This window comes from Rhinatrema bivittatum, chromosome 5 (genome assembly GCF_901001135.1).
Source record: "Rhinatrema bivittatum chromosome 5, aRhiBiv1.1, whole genome shotgun sequence".
Classification (NCBI taxonomy): Eukaryota; Metazoa; Chordata; class Amphibia; order Gymnophiona; family Rhinatrematidae; genus Rhinatrema; species Rhinatrema bivittatum.
In genome coordinates, this window is record NC_042619.1 from 233,466,648 (window position 1) to 233,489,843 (window position 23,196).

General features: G+C 42.7%; 1 protein-coding gene across 2 annotated transcripts in view; it reads right to left on the reverse strand.

The window, feature by feature from the left end:
- DYRK1A (dual specificity tyrosine phosphorylation regulated kinase 1A) overlaps positions 1 to 23,196 on the reverse strand; it is a 696,908-nt gene that overhangs the window by 560,424 nt on the left and 113,288 nt on the right. For both annotated transcript variants that reach the window (XM_029603453.1, XM_029603452.1), the window contains exon 2: positions 18,096 to 18,172. In XM_029603453.1, the coding sequence (XP_029459313.1) occupies positions 18,096 to 18,105 (10 nt within the window). In that variant the 5' untranslated portion in view covers positions 18,106 to 18,172. The remainder of the gene's footprint in view (positions 1 to 18,095; positions 18,173 to 23,196) is intronic.

Genomic DNA, 23,196 nt, shown 5'->3' on the forward strand with positions numbered 1-23,196 from the left:
AAAGAAAAGATTGAATGCTTTTCCGAGTCAAAGCTAACTGCCATAGCCAGGATTTTGTGGGTTTGACAGTAAGCAAATGCCGTAATAAGCTTGATAATGTGTGAACTAGCCGCCCTCCCTTTAACAAATCCCATCGGATTAACTGATATAATCCCTGGAAGGGTTGAACCCAATTCTTAAGGCTAATATTATTGCTAAGAATTTAAGATCACAATTCAGCAGGGATATGGGTCTGTACGATACTGGCTGCATGTGGTCCTTGCCAGGTTCAGGGAGGATTGTAATATAAGCCTTATTAAAATTAAGAGGAAATTGATGAATATCTATCGCTTGCCTATAGAAGGAGCCGAAGGCCTCTGTAACTTTTCTGCCTAAGATTTTATAATAATCATAAGAGAAGCCATCGGGTCCAGGTGTTTTACCTGGCTTGCTGGTTTTAACAGCTGTTAAGATTTCAGCATCAGAGATGGGAGTATTAAGACTTTCTAGTTGGGAGGACGTAATTTTGGGAACCTTAATTTTTTTCAAAGAATCTTCTTCTTTCTTTCCCCCCGGTCTATCTTCTGTGTATAATTTTTCATAGAAAGACCTCAACACCGCACAGATCTCTTCACCCTGGACCACCCATGTTCCTTGTAGAGTTTTTAATTTTTCAATATATGATTTTCCTTGTCGCAAGCGCACCAGTCTAGCCAATAATCTCCCAGACTTATTTCCATACCGAAAGTATGAGTGTTCCTTAATTGATCATTTTTAAGAGCCTTCTGATGTAAATAAGATTGCAGGGCACTTAATATTGCGTGATATTTAGCTGAATTAGCTCTGGTAGGGGAGCGTATCAAGTCTCGCTTAGCACTTTTCAGATCAGCATTCAGTTTTAAGATCTCTGCATGTAAATGCTTATTTCTACTCCTCACATATGATATTATTTCCCCTCTTAGAACGGCCTTCCCCATTTCCCAGAACAGGCCCAGGTTATATTTATGTTGTGCATTCGATTCTTGAAATTGTTTCCATTTATCTCGTATGAAACTTTGGAATGGTATATCATTTTTCAGATACACTGGAAATTTCCACCAAGGATTCAATGGCATCCGCCCTTCCAAATTTAGATCAATCCAAATTAGTGTATGGTCCAATACTGCAACTGGTCCAATACCTGCTGAGCTAAGTAAGGGAAAAATGGATGTTGAACCTAGGATATAGTCAATCCTTGATAATGTGCCAATGCTTGACTCTGATTCATAAAACAATATATGGGGCTAATTCTGAATGGCTTAATGCCTCTCTTCGGATTCACACTCCTGTTCGTAATTTAAGATCGTTGGGAAAAGCATTGCTCACAGTTCCCTCTCCAAAAATGGCTCATCTGAATTCAGTTAGGGATAGGACCCTGTCCTTGGCTGGTCCCAAAATTTGGAACTCCCTTCCTGTTGATATTAGAACTGAAACATGTGTTCTGAAATTTAAGAAACTGATAAAAACATGGCTATTGGAACAGGCCTTTAAGGATACAAGTTGATCTATTTTAACATCTTAGATCCACTATACGGTAACACACAGATCCGAAGCGTTATTATATTAAGTTTTGAAATGTAATTTTTATTAGTTTTAATTTTTAGTAAGATTTTATGCTTTTAAGATTTAGCTGTTGTATTTTATTATTTTATATATTAACAGTAATGTTAATACAGTTAGACAAAAATTTTATAACCAGAGTATTGTTCCAGACTGCCAATTAGAAATGTGATTAGATAGGTAGACAGTATATGTTACAATTTTATTGTTATGATTTGACTGTTATTTTGGTTATGGAATTATGTATGGAAATGTTCGCGTCATCATGGTCTCATAGATCTGTATAGACGTTTTTTGTTAACCGTCTTGATTTCTTTTTTGAGGAAAGTCGGTATATAAAAACATGTAAATAAATAAATAAATAAATGTGCTTTAGAAACATGTGTGTAATCTCGTTCGTTGCTATGAAATACTCTCCAAAAATCTATGAGATGCAAATTATGACACAGCTGGCTAATGTGCATTCTCTGAGTTGTATGGACACTTTTACAGGTAGTACAGAGCGATCAACCAGAGGGTCATGAATGCTGTTAAAGTCCCCTGCCAAAAATAAGTAACCTTTCCCATGAGTTGGATCAGATTAGTTATGGTAGTGAAGAAACCAGGATTGGGAGAATTAGGTCCATAGATATTACCAATCGTAACTTCCTTACCATTTAATTTCCAACAAGGATGATATATCTGCCTTCTGAATCATGAAACTCAGAGAGTAGTTGAAAGGAAACACTGTGATGTATAAGAATCGCTACACCTGCCTTCTTATCCACCGCAGGGGAGAAAAAATTGGCACCCACCCAGTCTTTTTGCAATTTCTTACTTTCATCAGCAGTAAGATGGGTTTCCTGTATACATGCAATATGCACTTTTGATCGTTTAAGAAATTGTAACACCTTGGCACGTTTTATAGGACTACCCAGTCCATTGACATTTAGACTGGCCAATCTCATATTCTTTCAAGTGATACCTATTACATTACTTAGACTTTCAAATATTATCAGCAAATTAGGACTATGGGTTCCCCAGCCTAAACCCACGGTCCAGCTCCATGTCACCTGGTCATGAACTTCTCTCAATTTGCTGTTTCCTCTCCACAGAGAGGGGACTGCAGAAGTCAGAATGTGTGTATACCCCCATGCACAGTTCAATACAGAAAAGAGAAAAAAAATTGCTCACTTTCTATACACACCCCCCCTACCCAACTCCAATAAGCATAGCATCACCCTATCTCCTTCCAAAAAGAAGGAGACAGGGCACGATAATGATGTGCTGTGACACCCCCAAAGCCAGCATCTCTTAACCAAACCGAGACTGAGCAACTTGTTCTGAACCCAGCAATATTAGGAATATCAGAACTGAAATGCTATCGCCAAATTTGAGTAACATATTAAAGAAAAGGAAGAAAGAATTAGTAAATCCTTAAACCAATACTTTAGTGGCACTTCAGAACTCAGAAAAGACTGTGGTGAGCTCCCGATACCAGGAGGAAGAATATAGGATAGTCATCTAGGGATGAAACGATTCTCTGAGTGAAAAGCAAAGATCACCTGTCAGCTGTCTCTCATGTGTTCTCAGTCCGCAGCCATTTCTCCTGTCAATAGAAAGAATGTCCCAGTCCTCTGCATAGACAAGCAGCTCGATACTGTAAGGCCGCGGTAGAAACAGTGCGGCAGTGTCAGGCGCACCCTTCCTCCCCGCACGCACAGTTCTCTTCACTTAGCGCCCGATACTCTCTTCTAATTGCATGCAAATGCATGCCGCGGCTGCGAAGCCTTAGGCAAGCGTTAGGACCGCGCAACCCATTTTACTGTATAGAGCGCCTATACAGTATCCTGGGTTCGCGGGCCTAACGCTTCACGGCCGCGCTGGTATCTGTTATTTCAAATGTGACTGCCTTGAGCGCTGAAATCGCACGGCCATTCCTTCACTGCCGTGCATTCATCCAGGCAGAGGGAGCCGGAGGCCGTTTTCGCCGCTGGCTCCCTCTGCCCAGATCCCGCCGCCCATCTGAGACTATCACGCGTCCACCCGCCGCCGCCGCTTGGAACAGGCTCCCACCCGCCCGTGGCCTAGATTTTACACGCGACCACTCGCTCCCCGGCTCCCGCAGCCGCCCGCCTGGACCCACGCGGCCCTCCGACAGGTATTTAAAAATGTTTATTTTTTTTTCTGACAGGTTTTTATGTGTCCCACAGCATTACATTTTCTCGATCATCTCTGTATCGCTTTTTGTTTTATTGTGTTTCAGTATTTTAAGTGGGGTCGATGGGTTTGCTACAAGACTCACAGTCCTAACACCTACTAGGGGGAGGCGGTAAACTAACACGTTAAGGCCGCGGCAAAACAGCGGGTTACTAAGGAGATAATATCAGCGCCCGTTACAGTATCGGAGGGGAATAGCTAATTCCTTCATTATACAGCTAATTCGTTCATTTACACATCATCTACATGCTGGGTGCGGAAAGGGTTATGTGTCTATTTTAGGAAGCGCTAAGGACGCGTGAAACTGGAGACTGTATCGCTGGATGGCCTTACTCGTCTGTATTGTGCGCTCCCAGCACGTTACAGACGGGAAATCTTCAACCGCACGTTACTGTATCGACCTGAATGTAAGTAGTGCAAATTTAGAGCAAATTTAGAGCAAAAGGCCACTGCTCCACAGACGCTCTGTATGCGAAATAATATATAAGATCGCTGTCCCAACGCGGGGAAAGAACTGCCGGGTGAAAAATACCAACGATGGTAATTAAAAAACATGGGCTCAGTCAGTCTTTAGCTCCTCCACAAAAAGTTTTGCGGACTCCACTTCAGAAAAGAGCAAGTTTGCTTACCTTAAACTGTGTTTTCTGTAGATAGCAGATGAATTAGCCATGCTGTATGGGTATGTCCTCCGTGCCACTAGGTGGCGGAGCTCTCAAAGTCTATCAAAGACTTTTAGCTAGGTACTCTCTCCCTCCTGTATCCTGACAGGATTACCTAAGGCTCCTCAGTCAGTATCAAAGCAGGGTAGGTATGCTAGAACTGTCCGGGGAGGTGGGCGGGTCAGCATGGCTAATTCATCTGCTATCTACGGAAAACACCGTTTACGGTAAGCAAACTTGCTCTTTTCACGTAGCTAAGCAGCTAAATTAGCCATGCTGTATGGGAGTCCCCAGCTGACGTATTGAGCAATTAGTATGCGTCAATTATTTTTTTTTTGCTCAAAACGAAATAGTGGCGGACAGTTCCTATGAAGGCTGTATCTGTTTTGTTTTTTTTTTAATTCTTTATTTATGAAATTTTAGTTAACAATATAACTCCATTCATAATTAGTATTCAATTATTACATTGAATCTTAAGAAATCAGGAACATTTATAACTTCAATAATAAATGCTACATCACTAATATTCAAATTGTCCTGATTTCATGTTACCAAACAGTTGTGGGAGCCTCTCGATCAAATTCTAATAACTAAAAAAAAGAATAAATCTTCATACATATAAACAGAAGTAAAACAGATTAATGATTAGACATATTACCAACTGAGTTATAACCCGGAGTCTCCGCCTCCCCTCCCTGGTTTCTGCATTCGTCCAAATATTTCTCTAAATCGATTGGATCATAATATATGTATTTCGAACCATCCACATACATAACGCATTTACTGGGAAACCTTACATGTATTCGAATACCAAATGTTCTGGCGATATTCGCTAAATTAATAAACTTTTTTCTCCTAATTTGGGTTTCTTTCGCTACATCTGGAAAGACCCATATCTTCTGACCTAGATAGAGAGAGGTTCTATTCTGCATAAACAATTTTAATACTTTGTCCCTCTCAAGGGAGTGGGCAAATTTAACCATCAAAGTACCTCTCATCTCAATCTGGGCAGTATATGAGGTCTCGAGTAGCTCCGTAACATTTAAAGTTACCTCTTGTGGAAGAGCTTCAGTATTTACATTTTGATTTCTCTCGTTCAAGAAGTAAGCATTTACAATTAAAGGAAGGCTTTCAGATGTATAAAGCAATACTTCTCTAAAATAGTTCTTCAATTGTTCCCCTGGGGAAGTCATACTGCATTTTGGGAAATTAACAAATCTCAAATTACAATACCGAACTGTATTTTCTAGATTTTCCATTTTTTTAGATAAAATATTTTCTCCCTTTATTATTGATGATTGTACTTCTTTTATAGTACTTAATTCTTCTTTTACTTTCACTAGAGATACTTCATTACTTGTTACTAAAGGATTTATATTTAAGAGAGTGGTCTGCATTTCTTTTATATTAGTATTTAAACAAACAATATTATTTTGTAGTGATACAATTGCTGACCATAACATCTCCATAGATACAGGTTTAAGGCTCCCAGCTTTAGCATTTGAAGTAGACTGAGTATCAAATTGATTAGTGAGATCATGTCCAGAAGCATCCCCAGATAGGGGGGTTATGGAATAGGCTCCAGTTACCAAAGGATCTGTAAGATAGTCCATCGCAAAGGATCATCCGTCTGTTTTTGGAAACACTGGTGGGATGTGAAAAAATGTGTAGCGGTGATTGTGTCGCCTCTTCATAGATGTCTATGAGAGGTACTTGATAGAGAGAGAGGCAATCTAGGTTGTCATCTCATGCACCTGATGTGTCATTAGGATTGCAGATAGCATTTGCAACTTTCCATTTTCGCTGAAAAGGATATAATTGGATATAGCTTTGGATGAAGTTGTTGTCGGTATTGGACACTCTTGTGCGTTTGGATTGACGAAGAAACAGTTGTGAGGTCGACTGGGTGACAGAGTGCATGTATTGTAGTATGCTAGTGCACGATTACCATCAAGGTATGTCAACTTCTCCTTATTGCTAAGTGTAAGAGGTTTGGATGGAACGTGGATTAGGTGATGTCTAGGTTAATGCAGACATTGGGACATTACAGTTAGCAGAAACTCTGGGTAAGTGTGCAAGGTTACCCTGCTATGGTGAAATTGAAGAGAAAGAGGGTTGTGAACCAATGGTTGTAATTCACTTGGTTTTCTTGCAGGAGTGAAATCGAATAGGAAAAAACACCTGTATGTGAGGAGCAAAGGTGACAAGTGTGTAGAGGTGCAAGGAATAACAGCATTAGCTGTTCGAAATTCATGTTAATCTGCCACAGCACCGGTGATTTTGTAAGTGGATGTAGGAGTAATAGGCCGTACATGAAGAGGTATACCAATGAGTAACCTGAAAGTGGTTTTTCCTCTAGATGAAGGTAATAAGCTGTAATGGTGGTTGCAGGAACTCAATGTTTTTTGAATACTCAAGTATTCAAAAAACAACTCAAAACCTGGCTTTTCAGAAAAGCCTTCCCGCCAGATACATAGCCTCCCCCCAGGCTCATCCCTGCCTATAACTCGACACCCTACCAGCCGCTACCAACCCGATGAAACCCACCTTAAGCCCACCCTGCAGCCATCCGAACGTTCACACCACCGCCCCACCATCCCCCCACCCCTAGCCGCAACTTAAAAGCCCTCCATCAAGGACTCCACCTCACTAAGACTATGTAAATCCTAATCCAAACTTATATTCCCAAGTTGATATAACATTTTTAATATAGCAAATGTTGCTTATCTATAACAGGTGTTCTCACAGGACAGCAGAATGTTAGTCCTCACATACGGGTGACATCATCAGGATAGAGACCAATCACAAAAAACTTCTGTCAAAGTTTCCAGAACTTTGACTGGCCCCTACTGGGCATGCCCAGCATGGCACTAACCCTGCAGCCAGCAGGGGTCCCCCTTCAGTCTTATTTGATAGCTACAGGCAGTGCCGAAAAATAAAACAACAAAACGTTATGAACCCAACACCGCGGGGCGGCGGGCGGGTTTCGTGAGGACTAACATCCTGCTGTCCTGTGAGAACACCTGTTACAGGTAAGCAACATTTGCTTTCTCACAGGACAAGCAGGATGGTAGTCCTCACATATGGGTGAGTACCGAGCTGAGGATGTCCTAACATGCACCAAATGTACCCAACGGCGTGCAACAGGCACAACAACTGGGGTGGAATTTGGTAGAGGGCATCCTGAACCCCACCGGGCAGGCGGAAGGGTGTTGGTACGTCACGTTGGAAATAGGTTTCACAGGACAGACTGGCCGAAGATGGAATCATGTCTTCCAGCTTTGTCCAAGCAATAGTGGGCTGCGAAAGTATGGAGGGAACTCCAGGTGGCAGCCCTACAAATGTCAGGAAGCAGCACCGATCGAAGGTGTGCTATTGAAGTCGCCATGGCCCTCACAGAGTGTGCTTTAACACGATCTTGAAAAGGAATTCCTGCTTGCTGATGGCAAAAAGATATGCAGTCCACTAACCAGGAGGAGAGAGTCTGCTTACCCACAGGATGCCCTAATTTGTTGGGGTGGAACGAGATGAATAACTGAGTGCTCATCCTGTGGGCAACTGTACGGTCTAGATAAAAAGCTAGAGCCCGCTTGCAGTCAAGGGTATACAGAGCCTGTTCCCCTGGATTGGAATGGGGCCTGGGATAGAAGGTAGGTAGTATGATGGATTGATTAATGTGAAACTCCGAAACTACCTTTGGTAAAAATTTAGGGTGAGTGCGGAGTACCGCCCAGTCCTGCAGGAGTTTAGTGTAAGGTGGATAGTTAACTAGGGCCTGTAACTCACTAACCCTGTGAGCTGAGGTGATAGCCAAAAGGAAAATCATTTTTCAATTGAGATATTTTAGATCACAAAAGTGAAGAGGCTCGAATGGTGGTTTCATGAGCCGACCAAGAACCAGGTTATGGTCCCAAAAAGTGGCCGGAGTACGTAAAGGTGGCTTGATGTGGAGCAAGCCCTTCAGAAAGTGTGTTACAAGGGGTTGTACTGAGATAGGGACATCCCCGACCCCTTTATGGAAGGCGGCTACCGCACTGACATGCATTCTGATGGAAGATGTCTTGAGACCAGACTCTGACAGATGCCAGAGATAGTCCAAAAACTGTGGGATTGGACAGGAAAAAGGATCAAGGGACTGAGAAGTGCACCATGAGGTAAACCTTTTCCATTTATAGGACTAAGATTTTCTCGTGGAAGGCTTCCGAGAAGCAATCAAGACACGGGAAACTGGGTCTGAAAGGTTAAGTGGTTGAAGGATTAACCTTTCAACATCCATGCCGTCAGGGACAAGGCCTGAAGATTGGGATGGTGTAGGCTCCCGTTGTTTTGAGTGATCAGAAGCGGGTCCTGTCCCAAGGGAATGTGCCTGAGGATGGAGAGATCCTGTAGTACTGGAAACCACACTTGGCGTGGCCAGTGAGGTGCTATCAGGATCATGGTTCCCTTGTCCTGACGTAACTTCATGAGAGTCTTCGAGAGAAGAGGAAGTGGAGGGAATGCATAAAGCAGACCGGTTGCCCATGAGAGGGAGAATGCATCTCTGGGCTGAGAGCCTTTGCTGTGAATGAGGGAGCAGTAATGGTCTACTTTGTGGTTCTGAGGGGACGCAAAGAGGTCTGTCTGGGGATGACCCCATTGTCAGAAGATGGAGTTTTCTACCGAGGGGTTGAGAGACCACTCGTGCGGTTGGAAGACATGACTCAGCTTGTCCACTAGAACACTGTCCACTCCCGGCAAGTAGGTGGCCCTGAGGTACATCGAGAGGGAGAGAGCTTCCGCCCAAATCTGTGCAGCTTCCTGACACAGAAGGAAAGAGCCTGTGCCTCCCTGCTTGTTGATGTACCACATGGCCACCTGGTTGTCCGTCTGAATCAGGATGACTTAATTGGAAAGGCAATCCTGAAAAGCTCTGAGAGCATATCGCATTGCTCGAAGCTCCAGGAAATTTATGTGGTGTTTGGCTTCCTCTGGAGACCAAAATCCTTGCGTCTACAGATCGTTCACATGAGTTCCCCACCCGAGGTTGGAAGCGTCAGTGGTGAGAATGACTTGAGTATCTGGCACGTGAAAGGGCAATCCCTGGAGGAGATTGCTCTGATTCTTCCACCAAGCGAGAGACAGACGGAGTGAGTCAGTGACGTGGACAATGGCCGACAGAGGCTGAACAGCTTGAATCCATTGTGACTTCAGAGTCCAATGCATGAGTCTCATGGCCAAGCGGGCCATCGGTGTGACATGGACTGAGGACGCCATGTGACCTAGGAGGACGAGAAATTGGCATGCAGTCGCAGTATTTTGAGACTGTAACTGGTGAGCGAGAGACACAAGAGTTAACGCTCGTTGGTGAGGTAGAAAAGCTTTTGCCTGCAGGGTGTCCAAGTCTACCCCAATGAACGACAAAGTTTGAGATGGGACTAAATAGGATTTCCCGTAATTGATGAGAAATCCTAGTGAAATGAGAGTGTGTAGAGTCAAATCGAGGGACGACCAAGCCGCTTGCTGGGTTGGGGCCCTGATTACCAGTCGTCCAAATAGGGACAGATGTGAACACCTTCTTTTCTGAGAAAAGCTGCGACAACTACGAGACATTTGGCAAAGACTTGTGGTGCAGATGCCAGGCCGAATGGAAGCACTCGGTATTGATAGTGCTTGGGGCCTACTAAAAACCTCAGGTATTTGCGATGAGTTGGAGTTATCGCAATGTGTGTGTATGCATCTTGGAGGTCCAGAGACCTACTAAAAACCTCAGATATTTGCAATGAGTTGGAGTTATCGCAATGTATGTGTATGCATCTTGGAGGTCCAGAGAGCAGAGCCAGTCTTCTCTTTGTAGAAGAGGTAGAAGCGATCCCAAGGTAACCATCTTGAACTTTTCCCACTGGAGGTACTTGTTGAGAGCACGTAAGTCCAGGATTGGACGAACACCCCCTGATATTTTGGGAATCAGAAAGTACCGGGAATAGAACCCTAGGCCTTGCTGCGAGTACGGAACGGGTTCTATTGCTCTTGACTGGAGAAGGAGGGAGACCTCTTGTTCCAGAAGAATGGAGTGGTCGGACGTTCTCCACTTCTGGAGAGGTGGGGAGTCCGGTGGCAGGGCGAGAAAGTTCAGATGGTAACCCTGAGCAATGATTGCCAATACCCATTGGTTGGTTGTGATTGACTGCCACATGTTGAGAAAGTGGCACAATCGACCTCCTACTGGTATGTTTGGAAGAGGAATCTGGCTGCTGCTCTCCAAGCGGAAGTCAAAAACCTGAAGCAGTCCTGGCTGGGGAGCTGCTTGTGGTTTTTGCTTTCAGACTTGGCGAGGTTGAGGTTTCTGATAAGGTCTCGTAGTACGGGACCTTGCTGGTGGTGGGTAGGCCTTCCTTGGACGGTAGAAAGACTTTTTAGAGTCCTTCCTGAAGGGCTGTCTTGAAGAGAAGTCTGAAGGCATCGAACAGAGCTGTTTAAGGGTCTCATGATGGTCTTTTAATTCAGCCACCATTCGTTGAATCTGTTCACCGAACAGATTATCTCCCACACACAGCAGGTTGGACAACTGGTCTTGCGCATCTGGGCGAGGGTCAGAAGATTTAAGCCAGGCCCACCGTCTTGCTGAAATGGCAGCTGCAGACACTCTGGTAGAGGTGTCGAATATGTCAAAAGATGTTCGAATCTCATGTTTTCCTGCCTCAAAACCTTTGTTAACAAGGGTTTAGCTGGTCTTGGAATTGTTCAGGCAGGGACTCAGATAGATCCTGTATCTGTTTAAAGATGACCCTATTATATTGGGTCATTATAAAGCTGGTAGGCAGCAATTCTGGAGATGAGCCGGGCTCCTTGGAACACTCGTCGACCAATGTTGTCTAGAAACTTTTGTTCCTTAACAGGTGGGGTGGATGAGTGAGGTTTTGACCTTTTCACCTTTTTCTGAGCTGACTCTACCACAACTGAGTGGTGGTCAAGCTGAGATTTTTGAAAACCTGGGGCTGACTGAACTAAGTAAGTAGTGTCAGCCTTCCTGTGAACTGGAGCAATTGACCCAGGATTTTCCCAGTTCTTTTTGAGAAGATCAAGAAGTACGTGATGAATGGGAATGGAGGTGATTACCTTGGGGGCATCCAGAAACTGGAGTAACTCCATCATTTGGTGCCTGTCATCCTGTTCTGTCTGAAGTTGAAAAGGAACCAACTCAGACATTTCCTTCACAAAATTTATGAATGAGAGGTCCTCTGGAGGAGAACACTTTCTACTTTCAGTAGGAGAAGGTGGTGAAGGTAAGTCATCGGTGTCTGTTGAAGTAGCATCACCCCAAGTATCGTAAGGATCAGCAGACTGTCCTGTAGGACTAGAAGGGGGTTGGATACCTGAAGGCCCCGGGCGAGGGCCGAAAAAAAATCGAAGGAATCGCCAGAGGTACAGATGATGGCATGGAAGGCATCGGTGCAGGCATCGATGGCGCCGATGGACGTATTGGCACCGATGGATGAATCAGTGGCGAGGGACGTATTGGCATCGATGGCTGAGGTAAAACTCCCGATGGAGGAATGTGGAACGGTGTTTCTCCTCCCGATGAAGCTGTCCTCGAGGAGGGCATCGGAACCATCGGAGACCCGGGATCCATCGGTGGAAGGGCAGCCATCAGCGCCTCCATCCTGGACAGCAGCGGTGCCAGCGCTGCCGGAATCGGGTCGATGACAGGTTCCACAATCGGTGCCGGAGGAACCTGGAGACGTTGCATCACCTTATGGATGGCCTCCTGAACCAGCCGGTCCAGTTCTTCTCGGAGACCTGGAGCAAGCAGCCCTGGCTCCGGAAAAGAAGAGGGAGGCAGAGGCACAGCCAGAGTGACCACCTTTACAGGCGGAATCGTGGCTCCCAAACCCCGATTGGGTGAGGGTGGCCTCGATGACCCGGTCGCAGGAATGGTCGGTGCCTTTCCTGGACGGGGCTTCTTCGACGGTAGCTCGGACGGTGGCGAGGTCGATGCCTTTGCTCCCTCGACAGTCCGAGTCTTGTGATGTCACTGACGATGTCTCTCCCTGCAATCCCCTCAATCCTGAGGGGGAGTAGCGAGTGTCGATGGCTGTGAAGACGTAGATGGTGGTCGGTCACCGGTCGGTGGTCGATGCTGGCTCGAAGTCGACGGGGCCGGTTCCAATGACGTCGATGAAATGGACGGAGTCGGGGTCTGAGCACAGAAGAGGAGTTCCATCTTCTCCATTCCGGCTTTGCGACCTTTTGGTGTCATGAGGGCACATTTGGTGCAAGTCAGGACATCGTGCTCACGGCCTAAACACATTACACAGACTCCATGGGGGTCTGTGATAGACATGGTGCAAGTTCACTCCGGGCACTGACGGAACCCAGACGCCATAGCCATTGAAAAAAAATCGAGCCACGGGGCCAGTAGGCCGCAAGGGCCAAACTCGACGGTAATCGACGGAAAATAATTTACCGGAGTACCGCGGTCGAAGAAATGTTAGAGGGACCCTGTGGGGCAATTTAACTTTAAAAATTCTGTGAGGAAAATTCCTGTCAGGAATCACTTTAGAGCTCCTAAACTGCGAAGCTACTGCTGCAAGGAAAAAAGAAGACTGAAGGGGGATCCCTGCTGGCTGCAGGGCTAGTGCCATGCTGGGCATGCCCAGTAGGGGCCAGTCAAAGTTCTGGAAACTTTGACAGAAGTTATCCGTGATTGGGCTCCATCCTGATGATGTCACCCATATGTGAGGACTACCATCCAGCTTGTCCTGTGAGAAAATGTGTATCTTTTTCTATTATACTTTTTACAATGTGTATCTTCATCTATTATACTAGTTACAATGTCACAATGTAAAATAAGCAAATCTTGCCTTATGTGTTCAGTTATATGTAAACCGATCTGATATCTCGATCGAATGTCGGTATATAAAAGCAAATAAATAAATAAAACAAATGAGGAGTTGCATTGCTTTTGCTGCAGCGAGATGGAGGTAGAACAAAAGACCGCCAGGTGAGCCAGTTAAGGGGCTATACCTGTTGATGAACACTCGGAAGCGCAGCGGGACAATCTTACTGGTACTTGAACATGATGGCGAGTTATCTCGAGGATAGGAGAAAAAACATAGATAAGCGAGCTCGGCAATGTCCATGTCCTAAGATGTAGGGAGGCGTGGAGAGGATGTTCACTCGGTCTAGTTAAGAAACTAGGAGGTGTGTCCAGGAGAATTGGGTTGCAGATCGAAAGCAGTCATAAGGAACCGTACCATGGACATCTTGGTTATGTTGGTGCGATGAGGAACAGATGCGCTTGGTTTTATGCCTATCTGCGATATGGCAGAATCGCCCGGTCTTTGCATCTGAGGAGTGATTGAGAGATAAGTGGAAACAGACGTTGTGACCAATCGATGAGAAAGGCGCCTGGAGTTTGAGTGAGCTCAGAGAAATCAAACAAAGCTCTCCATTTTCCTGTTGTACAGTGCTGCAAGAGATCCTTCTTATTAAGAAGTCTTAGTGAGAAGATGATTGGACTTCCCTCTGCAGTTAGGTCCCCCTTTGGGGGGCGAAAGTGATGCTCAGTTTGTCCAGCCTGGAATCGACAATGCCTTAAGCTGTGAGCATAGAAGCATACTATCATGAAAACATTTGGTATAAGTTGGATAAGTCACTAGAACCTGGAGTTCAGATTCTGCACGCCAGTCACCACCAAAAACATTTTTTTGCATTCATTAGTTGCTGGATGCACAGGCTCTAAGTGGCATACAAATATAAATATTCATAGAAAGTAGAAAATAAATATGAAAAAACTATTTTAAAACATCTTACATCACAACAAATAAAGACAAAAACAATAAAACAGATTAAAATGAGGCAAAAGGAAAATAAAAAAAATTAATAAAAAGCAGAAACCAGTACAAAATTACCAACACATAACCTTCCAAGTCGGATACTTCAGCTTACAGGCGTGCATATGCTCAAAGGGAGCTTTCATCAGCTGAGTCAGTAACACACTGAAGTCCTAAAATACAACAGGAACCTTGAGATATTTCAAGTGAAGCAAGCCCCACATGAATCAGACAACGAAAGGCTGTAAGAGTAGGGTCTACCTTCTACATGTTGGCAAGAGGTACCAATTGCACTGAGATGAACTCTGATGGTCCTGAAGCCTGACTCTGTAAGATGCAGAAGATAATCAAGCAGTTTTTGTTTAGTATAAGCAAAAGAATCTAGAGCATTCTTCTCTCACAGTAAAAGACAAACCTCCTCTACTTTAGTAATTAGGACTTCCTTGTGGTGTCCTTTCTTGAGACAGAACATGAGACACATCCTCTGAAATGTGTAAAGGCTGCAAGACTACCCTCTCAATGTCTAGGCTAAGAAAGCCAGATACCCAAAGTTGGGATGGCACAACAGCCCCAGAACTTAAAAGATGAGGTTTGGGAAATTCCCCAGCCTGATTGGATTCCAGATTGTCATCTTCTGCAGGAATGGAAACCAAATCTCTCTTGGCTAAAATGATGCTATGAGAGTATTAGTCTCCCAGTTTCTTCTGAGCTTCAACAAAAAGTCTTTGCAACAAGCAGAAATGGAAGATATGCATACAGCAGGCCCTGACCCCAACTAAGGGCAAAGGTGTCCGAAACTAGATTCCCTTGAGTCCCTTTCCTGGAACAAGAGTGGGACCTTCCTGTCTATCGGATTAAAAACAAATCTACCATGGGTGTGCCCCACTCATGAAATATCTGGTTTGCCCACCACCCTCCCCCCATCCAGGGACCATTCGTGCGGTTCCAGGACCAAGCAATCTGTCTGAAAGAATAGTCTCCTCACCTGCCAGATACTTGGCTCTGAGAACCATCCACAGGGACAGGACAGTCGCCTGACAGGAAGTATAATCTCATTCCTCTCTGATTGTTGATGTAAAATATTGTTATTTGATTGTCCATCTGGACAAAGATCACTTTATTGATCAACTGATCTCTGAAAGCCTTCAGCTCATACAGAACCACCCTTAAGAACATAAGAAAATGCCATACTGGGTCAGACCAAGGGTCCATCAAGCCCAGCATTCTGTTTCCAACAGTGGCCAATCCAGGCCATAAGAACCTGGCAAGTACCCAAAAAACTAAGTCTATTCCATGTTACCGTTGCTAGTAATAGCAGTGGTTATTATCTAAGTCAACTTTTACCATGCATAGTACTTCTGTGTTAGAAACTGCTTTTTTCATGCTTTGTTAACCGTTGTAATGGCTACACCGAAGGTATACAAAAACCAATAAATAAATAAACAGGACAGCAAAGATACATGACCAGTGGGCTACACAAAAAAAGATGAGACTAAAGGTACCCCCCCTCCCCCATGATGGATGCATAGCATTATGATATGCTGCACATGCCCAGTAGGACACGCTCAAGTTCTAGAAAGTTTGAGATAAAAGTTCTGTATCTGGTTCCATCTGATGTATACCCACTTGTGAGAACTGCCATCCTGCTTGTCGTTTGAGAAATAGAGATGAACAAATGCTTTTTCCCTTCCAAAATTTCTTCAAATAAAAAAGTACAAACTCAAAAGTCTTACAGTGAAAGACTTTATCCACAAAGTGGCCTTATCTATGATATAGATGATCAAACACAGAAAATTCTTTTAGACTACCTCATGTAAACTTGGCAAGACAATTTATATCCACTATGCAAACATTTCTTTATTTTAAATATGTCCATTTCAAAAACGTTGACATCTGTGTTTGTGATAAACAGGTTTTATATATTTTTTTTTAAACTATGTTTGGGTTATTACCTGGAACCACAAGGTCTAGTGTTCTCTGTAATTCATATAGCCTGCATCCCTTAATTGAAATAATTCTCCAATTATGTTTCTTCTTGCCTTTATGCCAATTTTCCTTTTTCTCTCATTTTCATTAAACTTTCTTTAACTATTATTTTTCTCCTTCTGTTAACTTTTTATTGCCAACTGTCTGCAAAACCTAAGTGCATCAATTTATTATAGAGTATTTCTGAGCAGGCACAATTTCAAGTTTTGGATTCTCTACAATATATGATAGAAAATTTGACCTTTTCTAAGGTGTCACAACAAGATCACATTTAGCAGCATGCTCACTTTCTGGCTGAGAGATAATATTGTGGTGAGACTATATTTTATAAGTAAAATGGAAAAGGAGGACTCACAGCAGATAAAAATCATTAAAAAAAGTATTGACAATCCTAGGACTACTTGGGCCTTAAATTAAACAGAATACAAAGAAAAAGGGTATGGGGTGGCTCAGCTGCAGTAGACAGTAAAATCTTTTAAAATATAAAAACTTTAACCCTACTGTCCATCTCCACTGACTTTTCCAGCTAGAGGCTTGGCAAAGGGACAGGGATGGAAGAGGGGGAATAGGCCAGAGGGGGAAGAGAGAAAAGAGAGGAGAGTCTCAGGAAGATCTTCTCCTTGGGGACTGGATGGCACACTCACTGGAGAGGTCCTCTCCAGAGCCGACCTGCACTTCTTGACTCAATTAAGACCCAAAAGAATCCTGGGTGCCACTTACCATGTCCTGCTCAACCAGAGGACCAATTGGGGGGGGGGGGGGAGAGAAAGTCCCAGAAGCAAGAACCTAGGGAACAATTATCAAATTATTAATTTAGCATCAGAAGAGCCACAGGACCTGGCAGCGAACCTAGGAATGCTCCCCAGGGAATAAAAATCCAAAGTCAGCCTTTAGCCAAGAATCTTTCTGCACCAATACAGCACATGCCACCATCTGTTGAAGACAGAAAATACTGGCAAGTGCCTGTGCTGCATCACTCCTTATAGAAGTGATAATGTCACTAAAAAGTTGTCAACTTCTATCTCTAGGATGACAAACCCACAAATCTGGACTCATTTAGCTAGGTGACGGGGAAAATTAAATTGAGCAGATAGCATTTATTTTAACTCCAAAGCATCAGGTTATTCGGCCAATGAGATTCCCAGACTGACTCAACACTCCCTTTTGCTCCACCAAGATTGCTCCAATGTACTGATGCAACAGATATTTCCACAGTAGGATTTTAATAAAAAAAAAAAAAAAAAAAAAAAAAGATTAGAAAGCAGCAAGGAATGCACATTTTTCTTTACAGTTTGACAATGTGAAAATATTTAGAATTTTTTTCACCATCAAATAAGTGAAAAGTTGTAACATCCTATAATTTTTCACATGTATCAACCACACAATACTGTGGTGCTATAACCTGTAAGGTATTGTAAAAATTCCCATCTATTCTCCAATCACTACTGAAAATCTGAACAGATTAACTAATATATACTTCTTGCTCTATTCCCTCTCTCCTTCCTTTTTTCCCCAGTTGATCTGCATTCAAATAGCTTTGCAGAGGAACAGTATATTAATTTGATATTATATATTATGTTTTTATGTTATATTGTGATGCTATTTGTGTTCAATTACTGTATATCACATTTAGCCGTAGGGTTAAACGATCAATAAATGTATTTAAATTTCCATACAAGTATCATAACTATCATTACCTACTGTACTATACAAGGAACTAGTCACAGGCAACAGAATCTGAGACTAACAAAGCCTCTTCACAAATTATTTTCTTGTACAAGTTTAAAGCAAATGGTAATACTGACTTACATAAATTTGTTCAAGATCACATTACATTAACAACTACTCCAAAAACAGTTACCTGTATGCATCGTCTTCTTTCAAGTCTCATATCATCCTGTGGGGTGGAGGGGGAGAGTCCAACAAAAAACCACCACACTAATATATAGAAAGAAAAACAAGATAATAAAAGATATAGTCAACTATCTTAAGAAAGCAATATTATACTTTAAAAGGAGAAAATGTATGGACAAAATTATTTACAAGTTGCTATTTTTTTCTTTCCTGAAATACTACTAAAACACTAGAGCCTAACAAGCAATTTAACTGTCACTTTAATTTCATTGAGGTCTATACAATTTTTTTTTTTTTTTAAAGTGTGTTCAACTTCTGAAAGGTTAATTACCGTATTTTTTGCTCCATAAGACGCACCTAGGATTCAGAGCGGGAAAATTAAAAAAAAAAAATAATAATAATGGTGTGCTAAACCGGCTCTTTTCCCAAGCGTCTGTGTGTCTTATGGAGCAAATTAGGGTAGGGCATAAAATGTTTTTTTGTGCCCCCATTCCCCATCCCAACCCTTTAAATTTAATTAAGTACAAACCCCCCACCTCCTGATGCCCCCCCCCCCCAAGACTTGCCAAAAGTCCCTGGTGGTCCAGCAGAGATCCGGAGCGATCTCCTGCACTTGGGCCGTCAGCTGCCAGTATTCAAAATGGCACCGATAGCCTTTGCCCTTACTATGTCACAGGGGCTACCGGTGCCATTGGTCGATCCCTGTCACATGGTAGGAGCAATGGACGGCCAGCACCATCTTGTGCTCCTACCATGTGACAGGGGCAGACCACTGCTCCTACCATGTGACAGGGGCCGACCAATGGCACTGGTAGCCCCTGTGACATAGTAAGGGCAAAGGCTATCGGCACCATTTTGAATACTGGCAGCCGACGGCCCGAGTGCAGGAGATCGCTCCGGATCTCTGCTGGACCACCAGGGACTTTTGGCAAGTCTTGGGGTGGGGGTGGGGAGGGGGGTCGTAGTTAATTAAATTTAAAGGGTTGGGATGGGGAATGAGGACAAAAAAAAAACCATTGGTTGTAGTTAGTTGTGTTTTTTTTTGTTTGTTTGGTTTTTAATATTCGCTCCATAAGACGCACAGACATTTTCCCCCCACTTTTGGGGGAAAAAAGTGTGTCTTATGGAGCAGAAAATATGGTAAATATTTTCTCATATAAATCATGATACAGAAAAAATCGTGCAAACATCTTCTAAAACTACTGTAGTTATTTACAAAATAGGTGCAATATTGATATAAAAAACAAAATATTTGAAACCAATTGTACAATATAGTGGAATCCTGTTACACTGGATCACTTGGTACAATGAACTTATTTCAATTTATGCTATATTCCAATGTACTTTGATAATTCACAACTGCTTTTATATCAACTGAAAGTTATGAATTACTCAAAAGTCACTGAGCACTACAGTTTATATTATTGACCACATATCTTGCCCATGTGATAGTGATTAAATATTCCAAAACAGATTTAAAAAAAAAGTAAAAATATACCATAAACCAATTTTTTTGGCCTCATTTGCTTTGAGTTTGAATAAAGTTTTCAAACCCGGTCTTCCTCAAACTCACACAGAAGAACATAAAGATAGCACCAAGATCTCAGCAGATTAAAAACTAAATATATTCCCAATAAAAATGTCTCATTCTACCAAGAACTGTCACTGGATCATTCTTCATCGAGTTGGAAGTTATGATGTCTACCTGTCTATTCTGTGTGCACATGGTTAGCAGTTTGTCAATTTTGCTTTACGGAATCTTTAATAATGGCAACATTTCCTTAGATATTTCCCAGCCTAATTACTACCATTTAAGACTAGAGAGCATTGCGCAGAGGTGCCATAGGCCCTTCCGCAAGTAGTCCCCACTCTTCTCCTTCTATATGCCAGTCTTTTCAACAATCGTCATTAGAGATCAGACCACTGCACACTGAATCACACCCATAGAGGTGTTGCTATTTGTAAATTAGAAACATGATGACAGAAAAAGACCATGTGGCCTATCCAGTCTGCCCATTCATACAATTAATTTAGCATAATTCTCCTCACTTCCTTAGAGATTACCTGTATTTATTCCATGCTTTCTTAAATTCAGATACTGTTTGTTTCCACCAGTTCAACTGGGAGACAGTTCCACACATCCACCACCCTCTCTGAAAAGAAATATTTCCTAAGATTACTCCTGAGTCTACCCCCTTTCAACCTCATCTCATGTCCTCTAATTCTAGAGCCTCTTTTCCATTGAAAAAGGCTCATCTCCTGTGCAGGGAAAGCACTGTGATATTTGAATGTCTCTATCATATCTCCCCTATCTCACCTTTCCTCTAGTGTGTACATGTTTTAGACCTTTAACTCTATCCCCATATGCTTTAGAACGAAGACAACTGATCATTTTAGTAGCCACCCTCTGGACCGACTCCATCCTCTGTATATCCTTTTGATGGTGCAATCTCCAGAATTGTATACAGTATTCCAAGTAAAGTCTCAACAGGGACCTATATGGAGGTAATATCACCTCCTTTTTTCTGCTGACCATTCTTCTCCCTATGCAGCCAAGCATATTTCTAGCTTTTACAGTCGCTTTATTTTTTTGGCTATCTTAAGATCACAAGATACAATTACCCTCAGATCTCACTCTTCCTTTGTACTTAGAAGAATTTCACTTCCAATACTATACCTTTCCCTTGGGTTTTTGCATCCTTAATGCATTACTCTGCATTTTTTAGCAAATGTTTGCTCCAAAAGATAAAGGTGGAGGAAAACCAAAACTCTTAAATAATGAACAAGTCTAGGAAGAGAGAAATGGCAAATATTTAAAGTCCCTGATGGGGAAAACATCTGAAGAAATGCATCCAAGAGAATTCAGCATATTAAAGTATATTTATTTCATCAAGCTTATCATTCTGAACTCGACGTTCTGAGAGTAGAAAGAGTCATATAGCTATGTCCCCCGACATGTACAAGTTTTGCACGTAGTGCCGCATCGGGAGGGACAAAATACTTTCAACCATACATGCTGAGAGCTTGAAGAACACTGCAGCAAAGCACAATGATACTGCAGGATCAATTAGCCATAATACATGGGTGATATCATCTAACAGCGCCGAATGGAACTCACTCTCCTAACTCAGAGGGCTTTTGCTTAAATGAGCATGCATGGAAGTTCCCGCGCACACTACCTTGTGAGCCCTTCATTTGATTGCAGAGCTTAGCTTTAACTAGGTAGTCGACTCTCCAGTGAGGCAGACAGGCAGGCATTAAGCATGGCTAATTTATCCTGCTGCCTATAGACAACCCCATTTACAGTAAGCAAACATGTTTTCTCCATCTATAAGCAGGGCTAAACTATCCATACCACATAGGGAGATCCAAGCCGAGTGTTGCACGGAAGAGCACTTAGTGAAAAAGCAATCCATCCCCCTCCCGTGGAGAGTGCACCACTGGGAGGCTGCACAAAACTACTTGCCCAAAGTTACTGTCCAGACAGTGACGGGACTTGAAGGTGTGAACTGAAAGCCAAGTTGAGCTTTGCAAATGCCTAATAGACAGTTTGCAGATGAGCCACTGAGGTAACCATTGCTTTTATTTGATAAGCCTTGACAGAATTGATCTAGAGGCCAACCAGAGCAAGTATAGTACAGTCCAACAGCCAGTTAGCCAACGTGCACTTGGCAACTGCTATTTCTAGTCCGTTAAAATCATAAGAAATGAAAAATTGAGAAACCTGACAATGAGGTTGACTTCTCCCCAGATAATAAGTTAAGGCCCTTTTGCAGTACACCAAATGAAGAGCTTTCTTCTCTTCATGTGCATGAGATCTTGGAAAGAACATGGGCAATGCAATGGCTTGATTCAGATGAAAAGCCAAAACTACTTTTGGCATAAATTTGGGAGGAGCGTGGAGCACCATTCTGTTGTAGAAAAATTGAATTTAGGGTGAGTAATGAACCAATGCCTGAAGCTCACTGACTCATGTAGCTGATTGTAATGGCTATTAGGAATACTAATTTCTAGGTGAGGAACTTCAAGCGAGCCAAATCTAATCGCTCATAAGATGGTTTCATTGGTTTTGCCAATACAATGTTAGGATCCCATAGTACCAGAGGCTTAGCGACTGGAGGTCTCATATACCACAGGCCTTTCATGAGTTTTGACACTAAAGGAGTCGCCCCCCCTTCCCAGGCACCATGGGGATGTCAATTCAGAACAAAGCTCTAAGCTTTATTTAATGGGCATTTGGATTATTGCAACAGCTTGTATATGGGCCTCCCTGTAAAATACTTTACAGCCTTGCAACTGATTCGGTACTCTGCAGCTCGTTTACTCACAGCTACAGTCGTAGAGATTATATACCTTCAGTAATAGATTATAGATTACTAGTAACTCACTCATGTGCCTTTTCTTGTGGTGCTTCTGTGCTTTGGAACTCACTGCCTTTAGCTCTGCATAATGAGACGGATATCACAGTTTTTCAAAAACAGGTGAAGGCACTATTTTATCTGGAGGTTTATGGGCCAGTTAATTGGGCCATATTTATTATAAGACTGTCTATTTAATTGCTTTATATGATTTAATTTCACTGGGGAATAATTTTTAACATAATTCCTGTTGAGTTCGATTTTTCAGCTGTTTTAGTCTTAAATAGGCATGCTAATTTCAAAACTGCAGTTAGTTTTCTTCTATCACGTCAAGTTTTTTCTCTACAGCATGGGTCTCATGAAGCAATTTGTTAAAGCTTTGCCAACTGAAGGAGACTGTTTCAAGTATCTCATTTTGGCATTTCCTAGCCTGTCGTTTGAAAAGATAAAGGCCGGTGTGTTTGACGGTCCACAGATTCGGCAGCTCATTAAAAGATGAACATTTCATCCGGTCAATGTCAGAACTCCAAAAGAATGCTTGGTTGTCATTCAAAAACCTTGTCAAGGACTTTCTTGGAAATACACGAGCACAGAATTACACCAAAATTGTCCAGAAACTCTTGGAAAGCTTCAAAATGCTTCGTTGCAACATGAGCATCAAGATTGCTGACTTCCTGAAAAACCATGGTGCAGTCAGTGATGAGCAAAGTGAATGATTCCACCAAGATTTGAAGGTCATGGAGGCACGGT